The following is a 21,498-nucleotide window of genomic DNA, read 5'->3' as shown; positions in this document are numbered from 1 at the left end:
GCGCCACACAGCCCCACCCCTCACTTAGACAAGGTGTCACTGCATTAAGTTCAAATGTTATTCACACTAGTAATTTGAGAACAAAATAAATATATGAGACATAGAGATATTCAAGCAGTCCGCCATAATGCCTATAATATAAAGGCCCCATTCATGTTGCACCGGACATACAGACTGACAGGTGCATAGTAGCGAGGAATGACTGCTGGAACATATGCTGTGGTAACCTGCACAGGAAGTGCATCAGCTGGAATGTTGATATATATCAGAGCAATCTTAAAAACAATGGCATTCAAAATAGAATTGCGTGTTATTATGAATGGGAATTAAGATGGCAGCAGCATTCCAGTATGTGTTCCAAATCCCGGAAGTTACATTAGCGGAAGTTGTGCCATAAGCCCTCAACTAGTTTCCACCAATAGATCGTCCTCAGGAAGCACCGTTGCACCAATTATTCACATGTTGGCACTGAATATTAATATTGTATTTGTATTTTGCTCAGTGTTATCACTTTAAAGATTGCACAGTTTATTTTGTCTATTTGTGACCTTAGCGTGGTCCATTTTTGAATTATATTAGATGAATATTTTGCCTTGAATGCTCAGTCTATTTCAAACTCGTTTACTCTATGGTGTGCCCTTAAGGCTTTCATTCAAGGTATTTTGCTACAAGTGTGCCCGCAGGTAAAAAAGCAGAGGACATGGAAAATAGATAATCTTGAGATCTGTGGAGTCTCATAACAAAACCAGCTCCAATGCTAAACTAGCAGGTACTTGCTAAAATTCCTAACGGAACATTTTGATAAACACTTCCAGTATTTAAAGCTGGAACACTATTCTTCTTGTAATAAAACTGGTAAATTTTTAGCACAAAGGCTAAGAGCCCGCAAAATTCAAACCAAACTCACCCATTTATTACACACTCAAATTAAACATAAGATTATGAACCCCGCAGACATAGCAACTCCTTTGCTGACTATTACTACTCTTTATACAATTTGAACACTGATCCAGCTGCTTCACAACCATCTGATAAAAACAGAGACCTTTTTGACCTCACTCAATCTGCCTTCTCTTTCGCCCATCCAATTGGCCTTTCTGAATGCAGCAATTACCCATTTTCAAATAGCTAAAGCCATCAAGTCACTTCCTCACAGCAAATCCCCTAGCCCAGATGGCCTATCTAATGACTACTACAAACAATTCCAGTCTTTACTATGTCCAACTCTTACCTCAATGTTTTCTACAGTGATGTCCTCTGCTTCTTTGCCCCCTGAAATGCTTAAAGCTTATATTGTAACTATACCTAACCGTGGGAAAGTGCCTACCTCCCCAGCGAATATTAGGCCGATATCTCTACTTAACACAGATGTTAAGCAATATGTAAAAATCTTAGCTCAGAGGCTCCTCTCCATCAGTAAGATAAAACCCAACCAAATGGGATTCACTTCAGGAAGGCAAGCCTCAGATGCTACATGAAGGTTGTTTGTGATATTATAGACAGTATCCACTATGCTAAACTCCGCCAAGTGCCTTCTCTGATCCTGTCTTTGGTTTCAGAGAAGGCATTTGATAGAATACAGTAGGATTATATGACTCAAAGACTTATAAAGTTTGGTTTTAAATTATCTATTTTCTCAGCTATTCTTGCATTGTATTCCTCCCAATCCGTTCTAATATGTTGTCTCATTCATTTCCAATAACCAACAGCACATGTCAAGGATGCCCAATGACTCCAACTATATTTAATCTTCTCATTGAGTCATTAACAGAAGCCATTAGGTCAAACCAAGACATAAAGGGCTTTATCTTCAATGAGAGATTGCATGTTATTAACCTTTTTGCTGACAATATTATACTCTCACTAATCCATCTACCTCATTAGCCACGGCACACTCTATCCTCACCACTTTTAGTCAGATATCCTATTACAAGGTAAATTTTATGAAATCACTTATTTTAGACATGAGATTAAATCCCACCCTCAAGGCGGATCTACAGTATTCTTTCTTATATACTTGGAGTATTTCGGACATTCCATATCTAGGACTATGTTTGACGGCAGATATTAACCAATTAGCTGACGTAAACTATTCCCCACTTATGTATAAACCCAATAAAGAGGCCAGTCGTTTAGCTAAGCTTGAACTCTACAGGTTGGGTTGCCTTGCATATTTCAAAATGCTGCTTTTAACACAAATCCTATATCTCTTCAGGACATTACCTATTCCTCTCAAACAAAGCCACTTGCAAGCCTTAAACTCAATATTTAAATGGTTAATTTGGTTACCTAGCAAACCTAGATGCTCCCATCTTCTATTCATGAAACATAGATTAACAGAAGGTATGGGAACGATTGACCTGCATGACTACTTCCAAGCCTCACTCATAGCCCAACTAAGGTATTGGTTAACCCCATCTCCCAAGGTTCTTTGGAGCGATATTGAGCTTTTAGCCCTACACATACCTTTTATTAACTGAGGTTTGGAACCCTTACTCCTTGAAACAATTTCCGCCCACCATGCAAGAGTCTTTATTGGCCTGGAAAAAATTCTATTCCCTCTCCCAATCATCTATTACTACAATAGCTGTCTCATTAACTATATTCATTCTTGAATGCCTTATTCCAGATGTCTCCGTAAAGGACTGGAATAGTAAGAGCATTACTACAGTAACTAACTTATACACTTATCATGAGCTTAAATAAATTTGCTTCAAGAGCTAGCCAGATAATTCAAACTACCTCAAACAGAATGTTATAAATGCCTCCAAATCTCTCTCACAACTCAAGATATTTCTCTTCATATTAAAAGGTTGGCAATTTTATACTATCAACCCAATACCCCACAAAGGTATGTCTGTATTTTACAATTTACTTCAGGATAAGCTTAGTTTCTCAAAATCACATAAGTCAAACAAAAGGACTGCGAGCCGAATCCAGCTCTCCAGGCCGTTTCATGTAGCCCTTCCACATCTCCTACAGTTGTAGCACCCCTCTGGTTTCTGCCCCCCCGTTTTAGCAGTTGGCAGCAAAGAAGAGGACAGAACTCCCCCTACAGATCCTGCACCTCTCTGTGCACCCCCCTCGTCTGTCTCCCATGGTCTCAGCATTCAGCAGACTCCAGCCATCCTCTGGTCCTCCTCCAGACCCTGCACTTTCTGCTTTTCAGCTCCATCCCCAACTTTTTCCCAGAAGAAGCACAAGGTAAGAGGGTGCACTTTGATGTAAGGGAGAGTGGGGGACCATTCACTTCAGATGTTGGGGGGCGCTTGATATCTGATGTAAGGGGGGTGGTTGTATTCTGGACATCTTACATATACAACCAGCTCTTTGAGGGCAAGCATTATGCTAATGCAGTCCTCGATGAAACTGAGTTTGACACACCTTCTCTAAATCACCTCCCTACTTGAAATGGGAAGCTGACTTGAACAAGTCTTATACAATTCCTCAGTGTCAGCATGCATTTAAAGCAATATACAGTATAAGGCCTCTAACTGCATCAACCACTGAGAATTGACCCCGGATATAGCCCTACGCTGGTATCTGATACCAATGTTGGAGAGGATGCTGCTATATAGGACATCTTATGCATATATTTAGGTCCTGTAAACATCTCACTAGCTTCTGGAATAAACTTTTCTGCACCATTTCCTGACATCTTAAACCTGGGTATAGAAAGATGTCCCTTAAACTGTCGCAGTATAGTGATCCATCCATATTTTATTGGCAGCAAGATTGGTTATCACAAGGCACTGGAAATCGAACCTGTCCAGTCAGAAGCTATTGAGATAGTAAGAATAAACCACATGTATGAAAGGTTATTAGCGAACAAACAAGGTACTAGAGCAGCTTTTTAAACTCGATGTAGCCTTTGAAGCATGTGGCTTCAACCAACATAACCTTTTTATGTTCAGTTGATATTAGTCTGCACAAACCCTCATTTAAATACTTGCACTATTTCTTGTCAGACCTATTGTTTGCTTGTTTGTAACTTGTTGTTTTATACGTCTGATGTTCAGTGTATGATGTTTCTAATTCATACTTGTATTTGTACTTGTATTTCCACATGTCCTTTGGACGCTCTTTGCTTGTTACCTTTTGTACTTATTTTGTACTGTCTTATTTTTGATGCCAATAAAATGGAAAAAAAAAATAATTGCAATCATCTCAAGGAAACATATATTATATATGCAATTTAAGGGGTAGAACAGAGGGCAATGATTGGTAGTCAGGGCTTGTTCACACCATGGTACAGAAAGACTGATGGAAAAATGATGTGCAGATTTAACTTGCAGACACATCAGTTTAAATAAGTATTCATGTACGCTTCAGTGAGGTTTATACACAGATTCCTGCGCAGAAAAAATCTGCATATGATACCAGTGATGTGGTGTGAACAGAGCACATAGAGAACAATTGATTTTGTTGTGCCCTTGCAGAACGCATGCAGATAAACTGACATCTCTGCATCATGGTGTGGACGAGCCCTCAGAGCGGACCCAAAAACTGAGCAATCAGCAATCATGTAATTCGCTGAGTTTTCAGGCTTAAAGCTGGAGGTGGACAGCTGCAGGATCAGATTGCAGGATCAGATCCATGCTGCAGCAATATTTATTGAAAAAATCATGATAAACGACAGCCACTGTCCCACACGAAAAAAAAAAAAAAAAAAAAAAAAAAAAAAAAAGCCCTCCAACACCCGACCGCTTCATCACTTGGCTGCCGCTGACTGACCTCTCGGTTTCTCCCCACTGCTTAAGTAAACAAAGTGCAGTTCATCTAGTACATCATTGACGACATATGGACATGGACTTTGTTTACTTATAATTAAACAAAGATCATGTTCATGTACAGTCAATTATGTCACCAGATGACATTGTTTGTGCCTATGTATGGTCAATGACATCACTGGGTGACCCCATGCTTTGTTTAAGTAGTGGGGAGAAACAAAGAGGTCAGTCAGTGGGAGCCAAGGGACAGAGCAGTCAGGTGTTGGTGGGCTTTTTTTTCTGTGTGCGTTGGTGGACATCGTTCATCATGATTGACAATGGATATACATTGGGGAAATTAAAAAAGGGCTTGTCAAACCTGTCCTGTGTTTTTATTTCTACTTGACTTTTCTGGGTTCAGTTTGGAAGCAAACAAAAGTCTGTGTAAATATACCTTGTGTCAGAGCTCTGTCCTCAGCAGAGGTGTTAGGAGATATGGCACCCCTGCCAGTACCTTGCATGGCCGCAGAAGTTCACATTGGCTCAAATTTGGCTCCTAACGGCCTTTATAAGGAAGTCCTGCCCTGCTCTCAGGTGCTGGTTGATCTCTGGCTTCCCAGTAACTTGTTCCTGTGCTATTGTGATCTGTGATTTTCTGATACCGACTTGGCTTGCTCTTGGACCTGTCTTCTCTGCTTAACCCCTGATCTGACCTCAGCTTGACTGACGGATATTCCCTGTTTGCTCTTCTGTGTATGACCTCGGCTATCCCATCTGACTACGTCTGCTCTGATTTCCACCTGGTACCTGACCTCGGCTTTGAACTGACTGACTGACTGACCTGTCTGCAGATCCCATCTCAGTGCATTAGCTGTGCTCCTGGGTGGACCACCAACGAGCACTCCTACAGGCAACCTGTGCCACTTTGGCCTGACTCCTGCTGTTCCACTCTCAGGGGAGTCTGGAACTTAGCCGCAAGGGAAGCCCTCTCTCCATTGGCCTCTAACACCAGGTACGTGATACCTTGCTTGCTCACAGAAAAATACTGAAGTTACACAACAAGAACCACAGTGTTCTTTGCACACAACTGCAGAAAGGGTAACTGTATTGCACTGTACGTCCTAAATATTCATAATAGGCTTTAAGTAAATACCTTAGCCTCCCCTTTAGAAAAAGAAAAAAAAGTATTCTATTTAGGAATATTAAAATTACATACAGGTTTCTTATCTCTGCCCGAGCTTCTTCAAGCAAACTGTGACCATAGCGAGGAAGAGCAGCTTGAGTAGATCTGGAAGTGGCTTCAAGATTCTGAATTTGCATTCCTGAAATTAAATGAGGCACAATATTTTTACTGTGTTATCCAGACTTAATCAGATTCATCTCACCCTTCATTTCAGATATATGCTAGTAAGACTTCCTTACTTGGGGCCTTCATCCTCACCAACCTGGCTCTTTTTTATCTGTGTTGCTCAAACAACATTACAGCTTTAGATTGTCTGTGTGTACCATCGTATTAACTGAAAACCCAGTTCCTAACCAGCTCCATCATATCATTATTGTTTTTCACATGAGGCTTTCTGTATGAAGGTGGCAAGAAGAGGCTTACTAGAATTACAAGTAGATGTATTCAGAGATAACCAGATTACTGACAAAAGGGAATGGATTATATTGCTGCACAATTGCAATTCTTGTATGAAAACCTAAACTAATGGGCAAGTAGGCTGTGCTTCCTGTATATTTCAAGACTTACAATTTTAATTTTAGCTAGGGAGCTTCTATAAAGAACAATAAAACTTAAGATAAAAATGTAACTGCATGCTAAAGGCAAACCCTTTTTTAATCTTTCTTTCCTACAATTTTTATAAATAAGCCCCAATTGCTTGCATGTTTACATCTATCTCTCTGGTTGTATAGTATAAAAGTGACAAGTAAAAGACACCTATGCATTCAAGGACCATTCTTATGTGCTAAAGGGCAGTTAAGAGTGTCTGCAGCTGAACAGGACACACATAACTGTACAGGTAGATTTTGAAACTTAATCATCAATCTTGAAAGTGGTTCTGATCAATGCAAAATTAACCATTCTAGAATGAATGGAAATTACCCCACCACTGGTTCTTGGGAATGTACAGTATCTGTCAGTGTACAGCCAGTTCTAATAAACCATGTTATCACCACTAATTCTCATCTTACCTTGTTTACTAAAAACACAAAAAATGATGTCTGGATGGTAATAAAAAGGTTTTGTTGCTATGTTAAAGATTCATTTAAACCTTCTCTTAATAACTAAAAGATCCACATGTTGAATATTTTTAGAACTCTTTTCATTTACTGTAGCTAGTGAAGGTAATGCTATCAAAAGCTTTGTGTATGTCAAGACTAAGTAAAAGGGCAAGGCAGGAAAACAAGTTAGCTGATGTTAATTGCTAGCCTAATATTGTTCCTCAGTTGATGAGAGGAAATAAAACCTGATTTACTGGGTGCAATTAACTGACACCAATCAGTTGGAGTGCAACCTCCAAAAAATGTTTAAGTCATTGTTAATGACTGAAATGAGACGATAATATTGAGGGAGTATATGATCCTTTTTTTGGTTTGGGGATACAGGACATATTTGTAATCAAAAACTCGGGGGGAAACGGATTAGCTTTTAAAATATGGTTAAAAGACTAACCAATTTAGGGGCGAGGAAAGCAGCAAATGGTTTATAATAGGACATTATGAAGCCTTCTGGGCCAGGGGCTGTGGATGTTGACAGTTTCTTCGATTTCCTGAGATAAGCAAGGGAAAAGTGAAGAGAGTTGTTTATGGCACACACACATAGCACACACACATAACACACATAGGTTATCCAGCCAAACCTTTGAGACAGAGTTTGGTAGAGATTGAAGGGAAGAGAGTAAAAGGGTGGTAGAAAGAAGTTAAAATTTCCAATACTTCCTTGGGATGGGATGTAGGCTGACCATTCCTGTTTTGTAATTTATATACATGGGTGGGGTTCATTACCTGTTTAAGCTTTCTGGCAAATATAGATGAGACAGAGTTGTTGTGGAGCATACATTAAGCTTTGGACCACCTCAGAGCTTTTGCTGTATCCTCAGATAATAAGGCAGCCAATTTTAAAACATTTTTGGGTAGTTTCCCCTTGAATATCTGGAGAGTGGTTAGTTGAATGGATTTTATATAATTTGTTCAGAGAGTTAGTGAGAGAAACAATCTGCGCCACTTTAGCTTTTTTTACGGGCTGAGGCCATACTAATTAGATATCCTCTCATCAATGCTTTTGGGCAGTCAAAAGAGGAAGAGCAGAGATTTCATCAGTGTTTAAAGAAAAATAATCCTCCAAAAGATTGTTAGTATTTGTAAGAAGGGAACCATTGAGTCATTGAGTGAAGAGGGTGAGAGTAGGATGGTAATCCGACCATAAGCAAACAGAAATGGATGCGGAGACTGAGTTGGCTAGAAGAACCAGTGTGGCAAAAAATATAGTCTAAATGGGCATATATGTTCTGAGAATATGAATTCTTTGGCTCCAACATAATGGGACCACCAGGGGTCTACTAGTTGAGAAGACTGTAGGAGTCTCACCAATGTTTTGGGGAAGGCTTTAGCTGACACAGCAACTCTGCTTCTATCTAAAGGGGGGTGAGCTGTAAGAGTTAAGTCCCCACCAAACTTAATGTGAGGAAAGTGATATCTTTCAAGGGTTTCAAACACTTCTTAAAGAAAGCAGCTTGTGCTGCATTAGGAGCATACATGTTTACAACGATGAGGGGTTTATCCGTTAAAGTACCTTGAGGAATAATAAATCTGTCCTCTGGGTCTTTAAATATATGGTGGACTTCAAAGAATAGTGTATTTTGAATTAAAATGGCTATTTCAGGGGGGGGGGGGCAGCAGCAATCGGAGCAGCCACTTCCTCCACCTTAATAAAACAAGAGATAGGACATCACAAAAATTAAAAAGGAATATGTACCTCTAAACCAACTAAAAGGTGTCATAAATCAGGCATCCAGCTAGGAATATATAAATGACACCTAATAACTGATAACTTGACAAAAGCACAGAGAAGCTAGGAAAGGTCATCACAAGTGTGAAGGGGTAAGGAAGCTTCTTAACTCCTGAACAAATTGAAAAAACAAGGGCTCATTTGTTCTAATGTCTGAGGTGCAACAGTTAAAAGCAGTTGAAAGCTTATCCAAGAGTATGGGGCTAAGATATTTAAATAATAAAAAATCTCAGAGCGATACAGTGCATTCAGACCCTGTTCACTTTTTTTAAGTTTATGCTGCAGCCTGATCCTACATTTGTTTAAACGCTTCCCACCTGGCCACTGCACATAAACGGCCAGGTGGGAGCTTCACCGTTCTGAGTGAACAATCCTGAATGTCCCTCAGAACGTGGCCGCACAGCTGTGCGCTCTTGGTGTGCCCGCGTCCCCTGGAGGCAGCACAATGCCACTTGGCAGAAGGGCTCTCTGACTGGCCCTTCTGATCACATGATGACTGTGCCCAATTACAGCCGTCATATGATGTCAACACAGCCACCATTCAGTTGATCGTCTCTGCCTCTCCTCACACAGAGCCCGCTAGTAAGGAGAAGCAGAGCCGGTCTGTTAGTTACACACACACACATCACTCCATAGTGTCCCACACACAGCTGTCACAGTACCAGCGATCCACATCTGTCACAGTACCAGTGATCCACATCTGTCACACAGTACCAGTGGTCATCCACATCTGTCACGGCGTACCCGTGTAAATTCCACATTAGTACCAATAATCCACATCTGTCACGGTGTACCAGTGTAAAATTCACATCTGTACCAATGATCCACATCTGTCATGACATACCTGTGTAAAATCCACATCTGTACCAGTGATCCACATCTGTCATGGCGTACCAGTGATCCACATCTGTCATGGCATAACACTGATCCACACCTCTACCAGCGATCCAAATCTGTCACCGTGTACCAGTATAAAATTCCACAACTGTGCCAGTGATCCACATCTGTCATGGCGTACCAGTGATCCACATCTTTCATGGCATAACACTGATCCAACCTCTACCAGCGATCCAAATCTGTCACAGTGTACCAGTATAAAATTCCACAACTGTGCCAGTGATCCACATCTGTCACGGTGTACCAGTGACCATTTGTGTGAAAACCCCTCACCCTGGAGAAATGTAACATTTTTCTTGGGCTTACTCTGAACATGGGACTGACAAAAAAAAAAATTAAGTCCATGCCTACTGGTCTACCCAACCTATACATCATATGCCAGTCTATTTATCTTGTATGCCCAGAACACGCTATGAGATGATAATGAGGTTTTTGCATTTCAATAATAGTACCCAATGCCCTCCTCGAAATCACCCTGATTATGATAAGCTATTCAAAATTCGTCCACTAATAAACTTTTTTTTTGCTGTACCTTCAAGGAAATGTTTACCCCTTGTGTGGATGATTCAGTATTCCACTTTACTGGAAGGCCTGGCATCAAACATTACATCCCCAGTAAACGGGCCAAATATGGAGTACAATTCTACAAGGCATGTCACAGAGACACGGGGTATACCTACAACTTCAAGATTTATGAGGAAAAGGACAGCCAGCTAGACCCCCCTGGATGCCCTGTCTATATAGGGACAAGTGGCAAAATTGTTTGGCAGCTTATAGAACCACTGTTCGAGAAGGGTTTTCATTTTGTATGTAGATAGTTTCTACACAAGTCTGGACTGTTTATCAAACAATGTCTCTGTTTGCCGCCTGAACTGACCTTAGACTTTTTATTGACGATGCATCTGCCTGCTGCTTGAACTATCAACCACGTTTCTGCCTTTCACGTGAATTGACCTTGGCCTGTTAATTGACCATGCTTTTTGCCTGCCTCCTGAACTGATCTTATGACCTGCTGCTCTAATAGTTGGATTCAAGACAACACAGGGGTCTCATGTATGTGAGGGGCTCCAGAATAGATTTTCAGTGTGGAGAAAACAAAGTTTTTGGTTTTCTCTGGGTTTTGTAATTCCCAGAAAAGGGTATGTTAGTCCAGAGGCTTCAAAGAGATTGGGTGGGACGCCCTGTGCCCAGGTCTTACCTGACCATGGCCCTAAGCCTGATATTTCTGCCTGCTGCCGACTTACTGCACCATGCCTCTGCCTGCCGCTTGAACTGACCACACCTTTGCTTGCTACCTGTACTATGGACCGTGTTCCTGCCTACTACCAGGACTGATATTTTGGCTGTGTTGACCATGTCTCTGCCAGGATAACTCACTTGGCTGTTGCTGACATGTCTTCCTGCTTCCTGGACCAATGCTTTGGCTGTGCTGGCAATATCTCTGCCTGCTGTCTGTAGTGACTATGGAGAGTATTCCTTCCTGCAGCCTGGGCGATTCCTGTCACTGTCACTGACCACATCCCTGCTTGCTGCCTGGATCAATGCTCTCCTCTGTGGACAACTGCACTACTAAAACCACAGGTAATTTTTTTTGTTTACCCTTTGCACAGCAGAAAATATTGTTTGGGGTGTAATTCTTGGTATGTACATGTTATGTGTTAGAAGCCTGAAGGTGCTACTTGGATGTTGCCTCTGTATGTGGTCAGGCTGTGGAAAAATCTAACACATGTGGTGTCCCCATACTCAGGAAGAGCAGCAGAATGCATTTTTGGGTGTAATTCTTGGTATGTATAAAATTGATAACTTGGTGTAAAAAAAAAAAAAAAAAAAAAATTAATCTTCTTTCCACATTTTCCCAAAACTCGTGGAAAAAAATGACATTTTCAAAAGACTCATTATGCCTCATAGAATATACATTGGGGTGTTTGACTTCCGAAATGGGGTAATTTTGTGAGAAATTCCATTGTCCTGGTGCTCCAGGGCCTAAAAATATGTGATGGGTAGTCAGGAAATGAGAAGTGTAATTTATGCCTCTAGAACGCCTGTAGGTGCTATTTTTTATGTGGCCAGGCTGTGGAAAAGTCTTAGATATGTGGTATCCCCATATTCAGGAGGAGTATCAGAATGTATTTTGGGGTGCAATTTTTGGTATGTACATGTTATGTGTTAGAAATATCTTATAAATGGACAACTTTGTGTAAAAAAAAAAAACACTTTAATTTTCTTTCCACATTTCCCGAAAACTTGTGGAAAAAAATTAAATGTTCAGCAGACTCATTATGGCTCGTAGGCCGCTAAAATCCAGTCAGAACTTCATAAAAGTACAAACGTCGCGATCGCGGCATAAGATCCCAGCCATTCTCACAAAATTTGTGACCGAAGGACTAGCCAATCTAAAACCACGCTGTCACGTGCGTAACAATGCCACGCCCAGCTGCACCCTGCACACAGATTTTCCAGCTAATAGACCACAACCTGTGTACCGCAACCTGAGAGTGATTGTTACTGGGTCAGGTTAATTACGCAATTAACCCTTCACACTGCCACCACCTCCTTTTTGTACAGAGAAAGAGGAAACTCGTCAATATCAGCAAAAACACTATGATGTTTGCATAAGCGTCGGTATACCACTGTCACCGCAGGCAGCGATATACCGAAGTTTAAAACACACACACAGTAGCCCTTTTCAGAGGCAGGGGTTCTTTAGTTTGCATTAGAGCTTTAGAAACAGTTCAACGCTTTCGGAAAGTAAGATTTATTACTAAAAGGTCAAAAGAGTGCAATAAAAATATTTACAGAAAAAGATGTAGCCAATATGTATAAATATACAGAGAACAATAGCACAGCAAAGAGATAACAGAAAGGAATTTAGTTAAAGTACTTGCCATCAGCCTGGGTTAAGCAGATCAGGTTTCAGAGCAAAAGGGCCATCTCCCAGAGTTGGTTCCGATGTTACAAGGGAGAATCTTCAACTTAGCTCAACTCAGCTTAACTTAACTTCAAGCATCACAGCCTTTATCTAGGAACTCAGCAGGGTGTCTCCTTGAAGCAGAGAACCAATCGCCTCATTTGGGCGGTGTGGCAGGCGGAGACCCAAGCTTCGACTAAAAATCCCTCATAGCTTATATTATGGTTCATAACTTACCCTGGATACATATAACATCCTATCCACGAGGAGATTAATACACAGAATCTTCTGCTGAACGTCTACATATGAAATATGAGATACCTGCTTGGATGGTTAAGTAGATGTAATTTTCTGTTCTCCTGTGTATGTCAGATAGGGAGTGTAATATACCAGGTAATTTGTAATAAAGTGAGCCATCCGAATATGTGCTCCATGTTTGTGTAATTGTTTCCTATTTGGAGATATAAAATTATATGGAAAACTGGGTTTTAAAATGTAAGTCTGTTTTACGACTCCCTGGAATATCTTTTGAAGCTCAATGAGGGCTCGGTTTATGGCTTTACAATCCCTTCTCTAGCAAGAGTCTCGCAGACAGAGGGACACCAGCTAGTTGTGGGATTTATAACCATGACGCCCTCCCAATGAGTTTGCTGCCTGTGATCTGCATCAAACAGACCACATGTCACTCAACAGAGGGGGGCGGATATTGGAGGAATCCGTTTTGGGAGAGAGAGATACAAAATGGAGGGGTTTGGAGCAAAATGGATGATCGCGTCCACCTCTGTGTGCATGATTGCTACACCTCCCCCCTCAGGTGATTGCATGGGAGGGAACTGCAATTTCCTTCCTGACGCAACCGAATTCTGCCGCTGGTTTGCCTGACCAGGGCGTAGACCCATTGGGCCCAGAGGTTTACCTTGGGGTGATCTGGTACCACTGCACTGCGGGAGAACCAGGTTCCTTCTGAGAAGGGTGCTGTTTTCCCCAGCAACACTGGTGTGCCAACCAAGTGAGCTGTCAGGGGTGAGCACCAGTCGGCTGTGACTACCCGGATATTGTGGCAACTGCCGTGGTGCCCACCTGTTCACACAACACTTCCGTTCAGGGGTGTAATATGCTAACATGTTGAGATGTAGCTTTTTGTCGAGTTAGAGAATGAGATTTCCCTCTCCAATCTCCTTCCTCAGGCCCAGGACTACATCTGACCCGAAGGTAGTGGCGCCTGTGTGCACCGGAACCGGACAGGCGAATTCTGGAACTCACCTCCCAGATGTGTTCACAAGTACCTTCGTCCAAGATGAACAGTCCTCTTTACCTGCTAGCATCCAGGACACCAGTTCCATCAGTTTCCTGTCTGCTAGGTCAGTCACAGGTTCAGCTGAGCCATGGCATCTTACTGTAGCTAGCTGCACCCAAGACTGATGTAACCTGCTTTCTGGCCTGGTGAGTAGGCCAGGTCATAACTGGCTCAGTCTCCCCATTTCCAGACCTTTGAGGGTCTCTTTCTACTAGTGGTTCCCAAGGCTGAACCACTGACATGCCCCTCTGACAGTTACCATTCTTGACTGTCAGGCTAGGCATGAGCAGTTTGTTGCTGACTAGTGACAGGGGTCCAAGTTGCTCTTCCCAGACGGGGCCGGACACTGCAAGGCCCCTAAAGTGGGCAACTGCACACAGTTCCACTCCACATCGTAAGTAATTCCTGACCCCTGGGGAGGTGGTTGGTGCGTTCTCAACCCCAACTAGCTTTCCCGTGAATTCAGGCAAGCCACATGGGGTGGTGAAGGCTGACTCGTCCTGAGCCTCCTGGGTTAGAGATGTGGGCCATACCCTCTGCTCAGGTCCATGATGGTTAGACAGCGGGCACCTGCCGGATGCTTCATTACCTCATGGCTCCTGGGTATGGGGTGGGCCACAACCACAGGGCTGGTGCTCAGTTTTCCAAGGTTCTCACAAAGCCTGGTCATCTGATCCTGTTTGGGGATCGAGACTACCGGTGATGCCCAGACTCTGCGGGACCTCTGGATTCCTGACTGCGCTATTCTCTCTGTCTCTTTGGCCCATTCAGTCTGCAGCTCCGGTGAGATGAGGTGGGCCAAAGGCATGAGGGAAGGATACACCCTGCCATCCAACTCATGAACAGCACAGTAAGTTCTCCCCGGGTTTCCCTAAACCCAGACACCATCTACCATAGGCCTTGTCAGCAGTTTCTGTACCTGAATGAAAAGGAAAGGTGATTGGAGTTGAATGCCGAAGCTCCCTCTCTGAGGGCTGGCTATCAACTCCAATGAGTCCCCTCGCACTTCCAACCCAGGTGTGCTGTCACTGCCTATGACATATGCTTGTCTGCCTAGTGCTTGGGGAGGGAATCTAAGCCAGAAAAGCTGGAGCGGGTGTCCTCCCTAGCTTAAGATTTTCCCCACACACTTTGACAGGCCAGATCAGGTGACACTCCTTCAGTCCCCAAGCCCCCTGCTGGTAGACCATTCATTTCACCATCCCCTTCAAGCCATTGTTTACCTTTCTCAGCAGGGAAGCTCATAGCTAGCCTGCAGATAAATGCAACATCCTGGCCATGCTCTAGGGCTGCCTTGCCCGTGGGACTACAAGTCCTAACCAGTTGCTGTGTACCTTTCTCAGCAGGAAAGTTCACAGCTAGCTTGCTGCTGAATGCAACATGTTGGTCACCCCTCAGTGCTGCCTCGGCCGTGGGACTACAAGTACCAACCGGCTGTCCAGTACCATACAGTGACAACGGCATCAAGGAAGAATCCGCTGAGCCAGAGCAAGAAAGAGGTCTAGCTGGACCTTCCCTTTGCTCAGCATCCAGAGATTGTACCTCTGCCCACTTCACAGCACTGTGGTTGACCCCCAACAATGAAAATGCATCATTATTATCATCATGACCATCATCATCATTATCCTTATCATCATCATCGACAGTATCAACATTATCATCAACATTATCAATATCAGGATCATCGTCATCAGTATCAACAGTTACGTTTATAATATCAATGACACATGAGTTCATTACCTCCCCATGCAAGGGGATTTCCTCTCCTTCCCCAGGCAATGGAGAATCTTGCAACCCCACTCCATTCCCAGCCCCCTTCCTCTGTCCATCCACAGGTTGCCCAGACATTACCCCAACATCTGCACACAGTACCCTGGTATGTCTAGAGAGTTCCAGGGGGGCATCTGGGGTGCTCTTAGCAGGGGCGTAATAGGACACAAGAGTACACAAATCGGCACCTAACAAAACAGGTGTGGAAATTTCTGTTAGGGACCGCCGCGGCTCCGTCCCCGGCGCACGCGCACTAGCGGCGGCTCACGCCGGGACACAAGCACCAGGTCCCGGCGGGTCGCGGCTGACAGGAGGCCGCACAGTAGGAGCCGCGGGCGCGCCTCGGGCGGCCAATGACAGCCCGGGGGCGCGTTCTGGGCGGCCAATGACAGTGCAGGGCGCAATATTTAAAGATGCCCTGCACTGTCACAAATCGCCGCAAGGTCTGACCTGTTATCTGAAGTTTTCCTGTGCCCTGTGATATTAGACCCGGATTGTTTGACCTCTCTGCCTGCTCCAGCTCTGACCCGGATTATCTGACTACGCTGCCTTCTCCTGTGTTTGACCCGGATTGCCCCTGACTACGCTGCCTTCTCCTATCCCGACCCCTGGCTTGTTTGACCATTCTGCGGACTGACTTTGATACTGACCCTGCGTGTGACCTGACCACTCTCTTTACTCTCTACCACGCTATTCCCCACGGTGACAACTGCCGGTTTATCCTGCCTGGTCCTGCCGGCCTCCTCACATCTGGCTCTATTCTGGCTTACTCTCATCCCCGGAGGCTCCCTCTGCCACTGGTGGTATTGCTCGGAGGTCGTGACCTGGTCCTGGTTCTGCTCCAAGTCCATCCCCACCATCAGGGGCCCTGGTGAAAACGCAGACCGGGACTTAGACTCCACGCTCCGGGTGATTCCGCCTAGTGGGCTGCCAGAGGTACCACCTGGCGGATCCGTAACAATTTCATCCGAGACCGCCACCTCCCTCATCCCCCTTCCCGCAACCCAATCTATGAATACCTTTGCACAGGGTATGCATGAACAGTTTCCCCCAACTCCTGTGAGGGTAAGAAACTTTCCTGGGATGAGGTTCTCTTGTTCAATCACCTCCAGTCGGATCAAGGTGACTTCTGCCCCAGTGTCATGGAAACCAGTTATAGACCGGTTGCCCACAGTGACTGGCTGCAAGTTGGTGGGAGTTACCCACATCTTCCTGCGGACAAACAGCACTGAAGAAGAGTTGCTGGCCGGCTGGCCAGGTGATGTCATCTGCTTCTGCTCAGGACACTGCGTCCTGAGATGTCCGGTTTTCCCATAGGTGAAACATCTGCGGTTGTTAGTCAGGAATGGCTTGGCCCCAAGTGCTGCAGGTGTTGGGTGAGGGGGAGCTTGACTCACCGGCGTAGGAGGGGTTGCTATGGGTGATTTCCCTCCTTTCCAGCCATTTGGAGGAGCCTTGCGATGATCAGACACCCACATGTGGACATATCTGCCAGATGCTGGCTCTCTCTCCAAGACAAACTGTCTGACGTCTGCCGGGCAGATATTCAGGAGCTGATCTCGTATCATGAGATCCTCCAAAGACTCGTAGAAGTCAGCTTTCAGTCCTTTAGTCCACTGCCGGAATGTAGTGCGTAAGCGAATCGCCACATCCATGTAAGAGTCCCCTGGTCCCTTTTGCAAGGACCTAAACTGCTTGCGGTACACTTCCAGGGTCATCTGGTACGTCCGGACGATGGCATCTTTTAAAGCTTCATAATCGTCGTCCTGCCCCTCTGGCAATTCGACAAACGCATCCAGGGCCTTGCCTCGTAGCCCTGGTGTCAGGTACCGAGCCCATTGTGCTTGAGGCAGATGTTACTGAGGGCAAGTTTTATCAAATGACAGTAAATATATGTCAATGTCACTATCTTTTTTCCATCACTGGAAATTTAGCTGCTGTGCCCATGGCCAGAGAGGCGTCCCTATGCTCTAAGGACCCGAGGTTCTGAACCCGTCGCTGCTGCTTGAGCCTCGTCATCTCCAGATTATACCGACGATCAGCTTCCCTCTGCACCGCCTCTCTCTCAGCCTGGCATTCCGCAGCTGCTCTGTCAGCCGCTGCTTGGCGTTCCGCCACCTCTCTGTCAACCTGGTGTTCAAGGAACCGCAGGTATGCCATAGGATTTACCTCCTTGACGCGTTCCATGGCTTCCTGCATCCGAGGAGAGTCTCTGCTGGTTACAGGCACTCCAGTGCTGGCCTGCTCGGGCGGTGGTGTGAAGATAACATTCAGTGATCCTCCAGTGTCAGTCTCTGTATGCTCAGACTGCGAGGCCGTCTCTGAGCCACTGGAATCGGAGGTAGCGGGAACCCCTTCATGGTCAAGTTCCCCCGAGTTCTGGTCTGCTCGGCTATCATGCTCCTGTAGGTCATGAATCAAATCTTCACGAGATTTGCGACCGACGTCAATTCCTCGTGAGGTACATTCCGTACTCAAATCACTTTTGCTCATATTCCTGTATTCTGCATCACCAGGCAAAATTGCAAACAAAGACAGAATAGGAAGTAGAAAAAGGGTACCCTTTCTCATGGAATACTAACTGCATGACCTACTGTCTACCTCAGATGTAAGTGCTGGTCCTTTTTATTTGTATCTTGATGTTACTCCTTTTTTTGATCATTAAACATACTACACTATTGGAGTTCTTTTTCTCTGGGCTAATTTTTTGGCACCGAGAGTCCTTCCCCTGAAGGTACCTATCTGGATTCCCATCTGAATGTATGATCCCCCTGATGGCTGGAAATTGCACTGCTGGACGCAGCTAACCTAAGATGTTCACACATTGATGGAGAGAGGAAACCTGCCCTGGATAGATGACGGCTGGTGAGGCACCCCCACCTGATGACCTCATCCGCATGCAGAGTTCCCACCCCCTGAGTACCTAGGAGTAGGTCTTATATACTCCAACGCACAATAATCTGTGCTATCTGGTTAGTGCATAGTACGCTCATTGCTTCCAGTCACAGCAGTCACGAAAGCTAATTGTTGCTTATTGTGTCACCACAGTCAAACTATATCTCATGAACTATATTCAAGACTGTACTTTTGTTGTTTTGTGATACCATTTGTCTACCATAAATAAGCTATAGCGCCGCATTTGTACTATTATTTTTTGGCATATCTTGGAGGATTTGAGGTTGTTCCCCTTCTATGCTAGCTGCTCCCCCTGCTTTTCTTGCTATCACCCAGCGCTCATATGTTATTGTTTATACTATATATATGCACCGCTTGTTTCTAAAGACTGTTTCCACAAAGGTTACAATCCTTCAGTGCAGAGCTAATTCCTAACAATGCAGAACTATCCCACGTACGCTGCCAGCCAATATGTGACGATCGCGGAGTCAGACCCCAGCCCTTCTCACCAAACTCGTGACCGAAGGACTAGCCAATCTAAAACCGCGCTGTCAGGTGCCTAACAATGCCACGCCCAGCTGCACCCTGCACACAGATTTTCCCGCTAATGGACCACAACCTTTGTACCGCAGCCTGAGAGCGATTGTTACTGGGTCAGGTTAATTACGCAATTAACCCTTCACACTGCCACCACCTCCTTTTTGTACAGATAAAGAGGAAACTAGGCAATATCAGCAATAACACTATGATGTTTGCATAAGTGTCGGTATACCACTGTCACTGCAGGCAGCGATATACCAAAGTTTAAAACACACACACAGTAGCGCTTTTCAGAGGCAGGGGTTCTTTAGTTTGCATTAAAGAGCTTTAGAAACAGTTCAACACTTTCAGAAAGTATGATTTATTACTAAAAGGTCAAAAGGGTGCAATAAAAATATTTACAGAAAAAGATGTAGCCAATACAGTTGTGGCCAAAATTATTCAACCCCCACTGAAATTGAGTGTTTTGGCCAGTTTGACATTGCTTTTGATCATTCAGTCATCTTGCTTACATTTACATTAAAGAGGCACTTGTAGGTCAGACAAATATAACATAACAGTTATAATGAAATAACCACAAATGTCTTTTCTGTGCTCACAGCATTATCAGTTTTATTCAACCCCCAAGTGACATTCAATCTTAGTACTTAGTACAGCATCCTTTTACAGTTATAACAGCTTTTAAACGTGAAGCATAGCTTGACACAAGTGTCTTGCAGCGATCTACGGGTATCTTCGCCCATTCTTCATGGGCAAAGGCCTCCAGTTCAGTCACATTCTTAGGCTTGCGCACTGCAACTGCTTTCTTTAAGTCCCACCAGAGGTTCTCAATCGGATTTAAGTCTGGTGACTGCGATGGCCACTCCAAAATGTTCCAGCCTTTCCTCTGCAACCATGCTCTAGTGGACTTGGAGGTATGCTTGGGATCATTGTCCTGTTGAAAGGTCCAACGTCTCCCAAGCCTCAGGTGTGTGACGGACTGCATCACGTTTCCATCCAATATCTCCTGGTACTGAAGAGAATTCATGGTACCTTGCACACGCTGAAGCTTCCCTGTACCTGCAGAAGCAAAACAGCCCCAAAGCATGATTGACCCTCCACCATGCTTCACAGTAGGCAAGGTGTTCTTTTCATCATAGGCCTTGTTCTTCCTCCTCCAAACATAGCGTTGATCCATGGGCCCAAACAGTTCTAATTTTGTTTCATCAGTCCACAGAACACTATCCCACAACTTTTGTGGTTTGTCCACATGGCTTTTGGCATACTGCAGTCGACTCTTCTTATTCTTTGGAGACAGCAAGGGGGTACGCCTGGGAGTTCTGGCACGGAGGCCTTCATTACGCAGTGTGCGTCTTATTGTCTGGGCTGAAACTTCTGTACCCACATCTGACAAATCTTTTCTCAGTTCCTCAGCAGTCACACGGGGACTTCTCTCCACTCTACGCTTCAGGTAGCGCACAGCAGTCGAAGTCAGCATCTTCTTTCTGCCACGACCAGGTAGCGTTTCAACAGTGCCCTTTGCCTTGAATTTGCGAATGATGCTTCCTAAGGTGTCTCTTGGTATGTTTAACATCTTTGCAATCTTCTTATAGCCATTGCCCTTCCTGTGAAGAGAAATCACCTCTTCTCTTGTCTTCCTGGACCATTCTCTTGCCTTCACCATGTTTGTAACCACACCAGTAAATGTCTAGAAGGAGCTGAGTATCACAGTCATTTTAAAGCTGCCTAATTGGTGCTTATTATGCTTGATTGCTGCTCGGTGACATCCACAGGTGTTTTCAATACCTGATGGAAAGCACCTGTATGAACCTCTGTTCTTCAGAGTGGTAGTCTTTAAGGGGTTGAATAATTGTGGCAATGAAGAAACCACATAAGAACCATTTACTACTGTATTACATAAACAATTGATGTCATTTTAGTTGCATTTGGGTAGTTACAACGTCCTTGTAGGATTTGATTCTGAATACAATTCCAAATGTACACTATAGTCCCTAAACCCCTTTACAGCATTGGGGGTTGAATAATTTTGGCCACAACTGTATATATAAATATACAGAGAACAATAGCACAGCAAAGAGATAACAGAAAGGAATTTAGATATAGTACTTGCCTCATAGCTTATATTATGGTTCATAACTTACCCTGGATACATATAACATCCTATCCACGAGTAGATTGATACGCAGAATCTTCTGCTGAACGTCTACATATGAAATACGAGATACCTGCTTGGATGGTTAAGGAGATAAAATTTTCTGCTCTCCTGTATATGTCAGATAGGGGGTGTACTATACCAGGCGATTTGTATTAAAGTGAGCCATCCGAATATGTGCTCCATGTTTGTGTAATTATTTCCTATTTGGAGATATAAAATTATTTGGAAAACTGGGTTTTAAAATGTAAAGTCTGTTTTACGACTCCCTGGAATGTCTTTTGAAGCTCAGCGAGGGCTCGGTTTATGGCTTTACGACCC

The 21,498-nt window shown here is 44.1% G+C and overlaps 1 protein-coding gene across 3 annotated transcripts in view; it reads right to left on the bottom strand.

The window, feature by feature from the left end:
- Nucleotides 1–21,498, bottom strand: part of RPGRIP1L (RPGRIP1 like) — a 433,499-nt gene that overhangs the window by 354,703 nt on the left and 57,298 nt on the right. For all 3 annotated transcript variants that reach the window (XM_089689846.1, XM_089689845.1, XM_089689847.1), the window contains exon 5: nt 5,926–6,031. In XM_089689846.1, the coding sequence (XP_089545972.1) occupies nt 5,926–6,031 (106 nt within the window). The remainder of the gene's footprint in view (nt 1–5,925; nt 6,032–21,498) is intronic.

This window comes from Staurois parvus, unplaced genomic scaffold (genome assembly GCF_062004578.1).
Source record: "Staurois parvus isolate SC_StPar_1 unplaced genomic scaffold, SC_StPar_1.0 ptg000499l, whole genome shotgun sequence".
NCBI lineage: Eukaryota > Metazoa > Chordata > Amphibia > Anura > Ranidae > Staurois > Staurois parvus.
The sequence above is the reverse complement of the archived record's forward strand: the minus strand, read 5'-3'. Positions and strand labels throughout refer to the sequence as shown.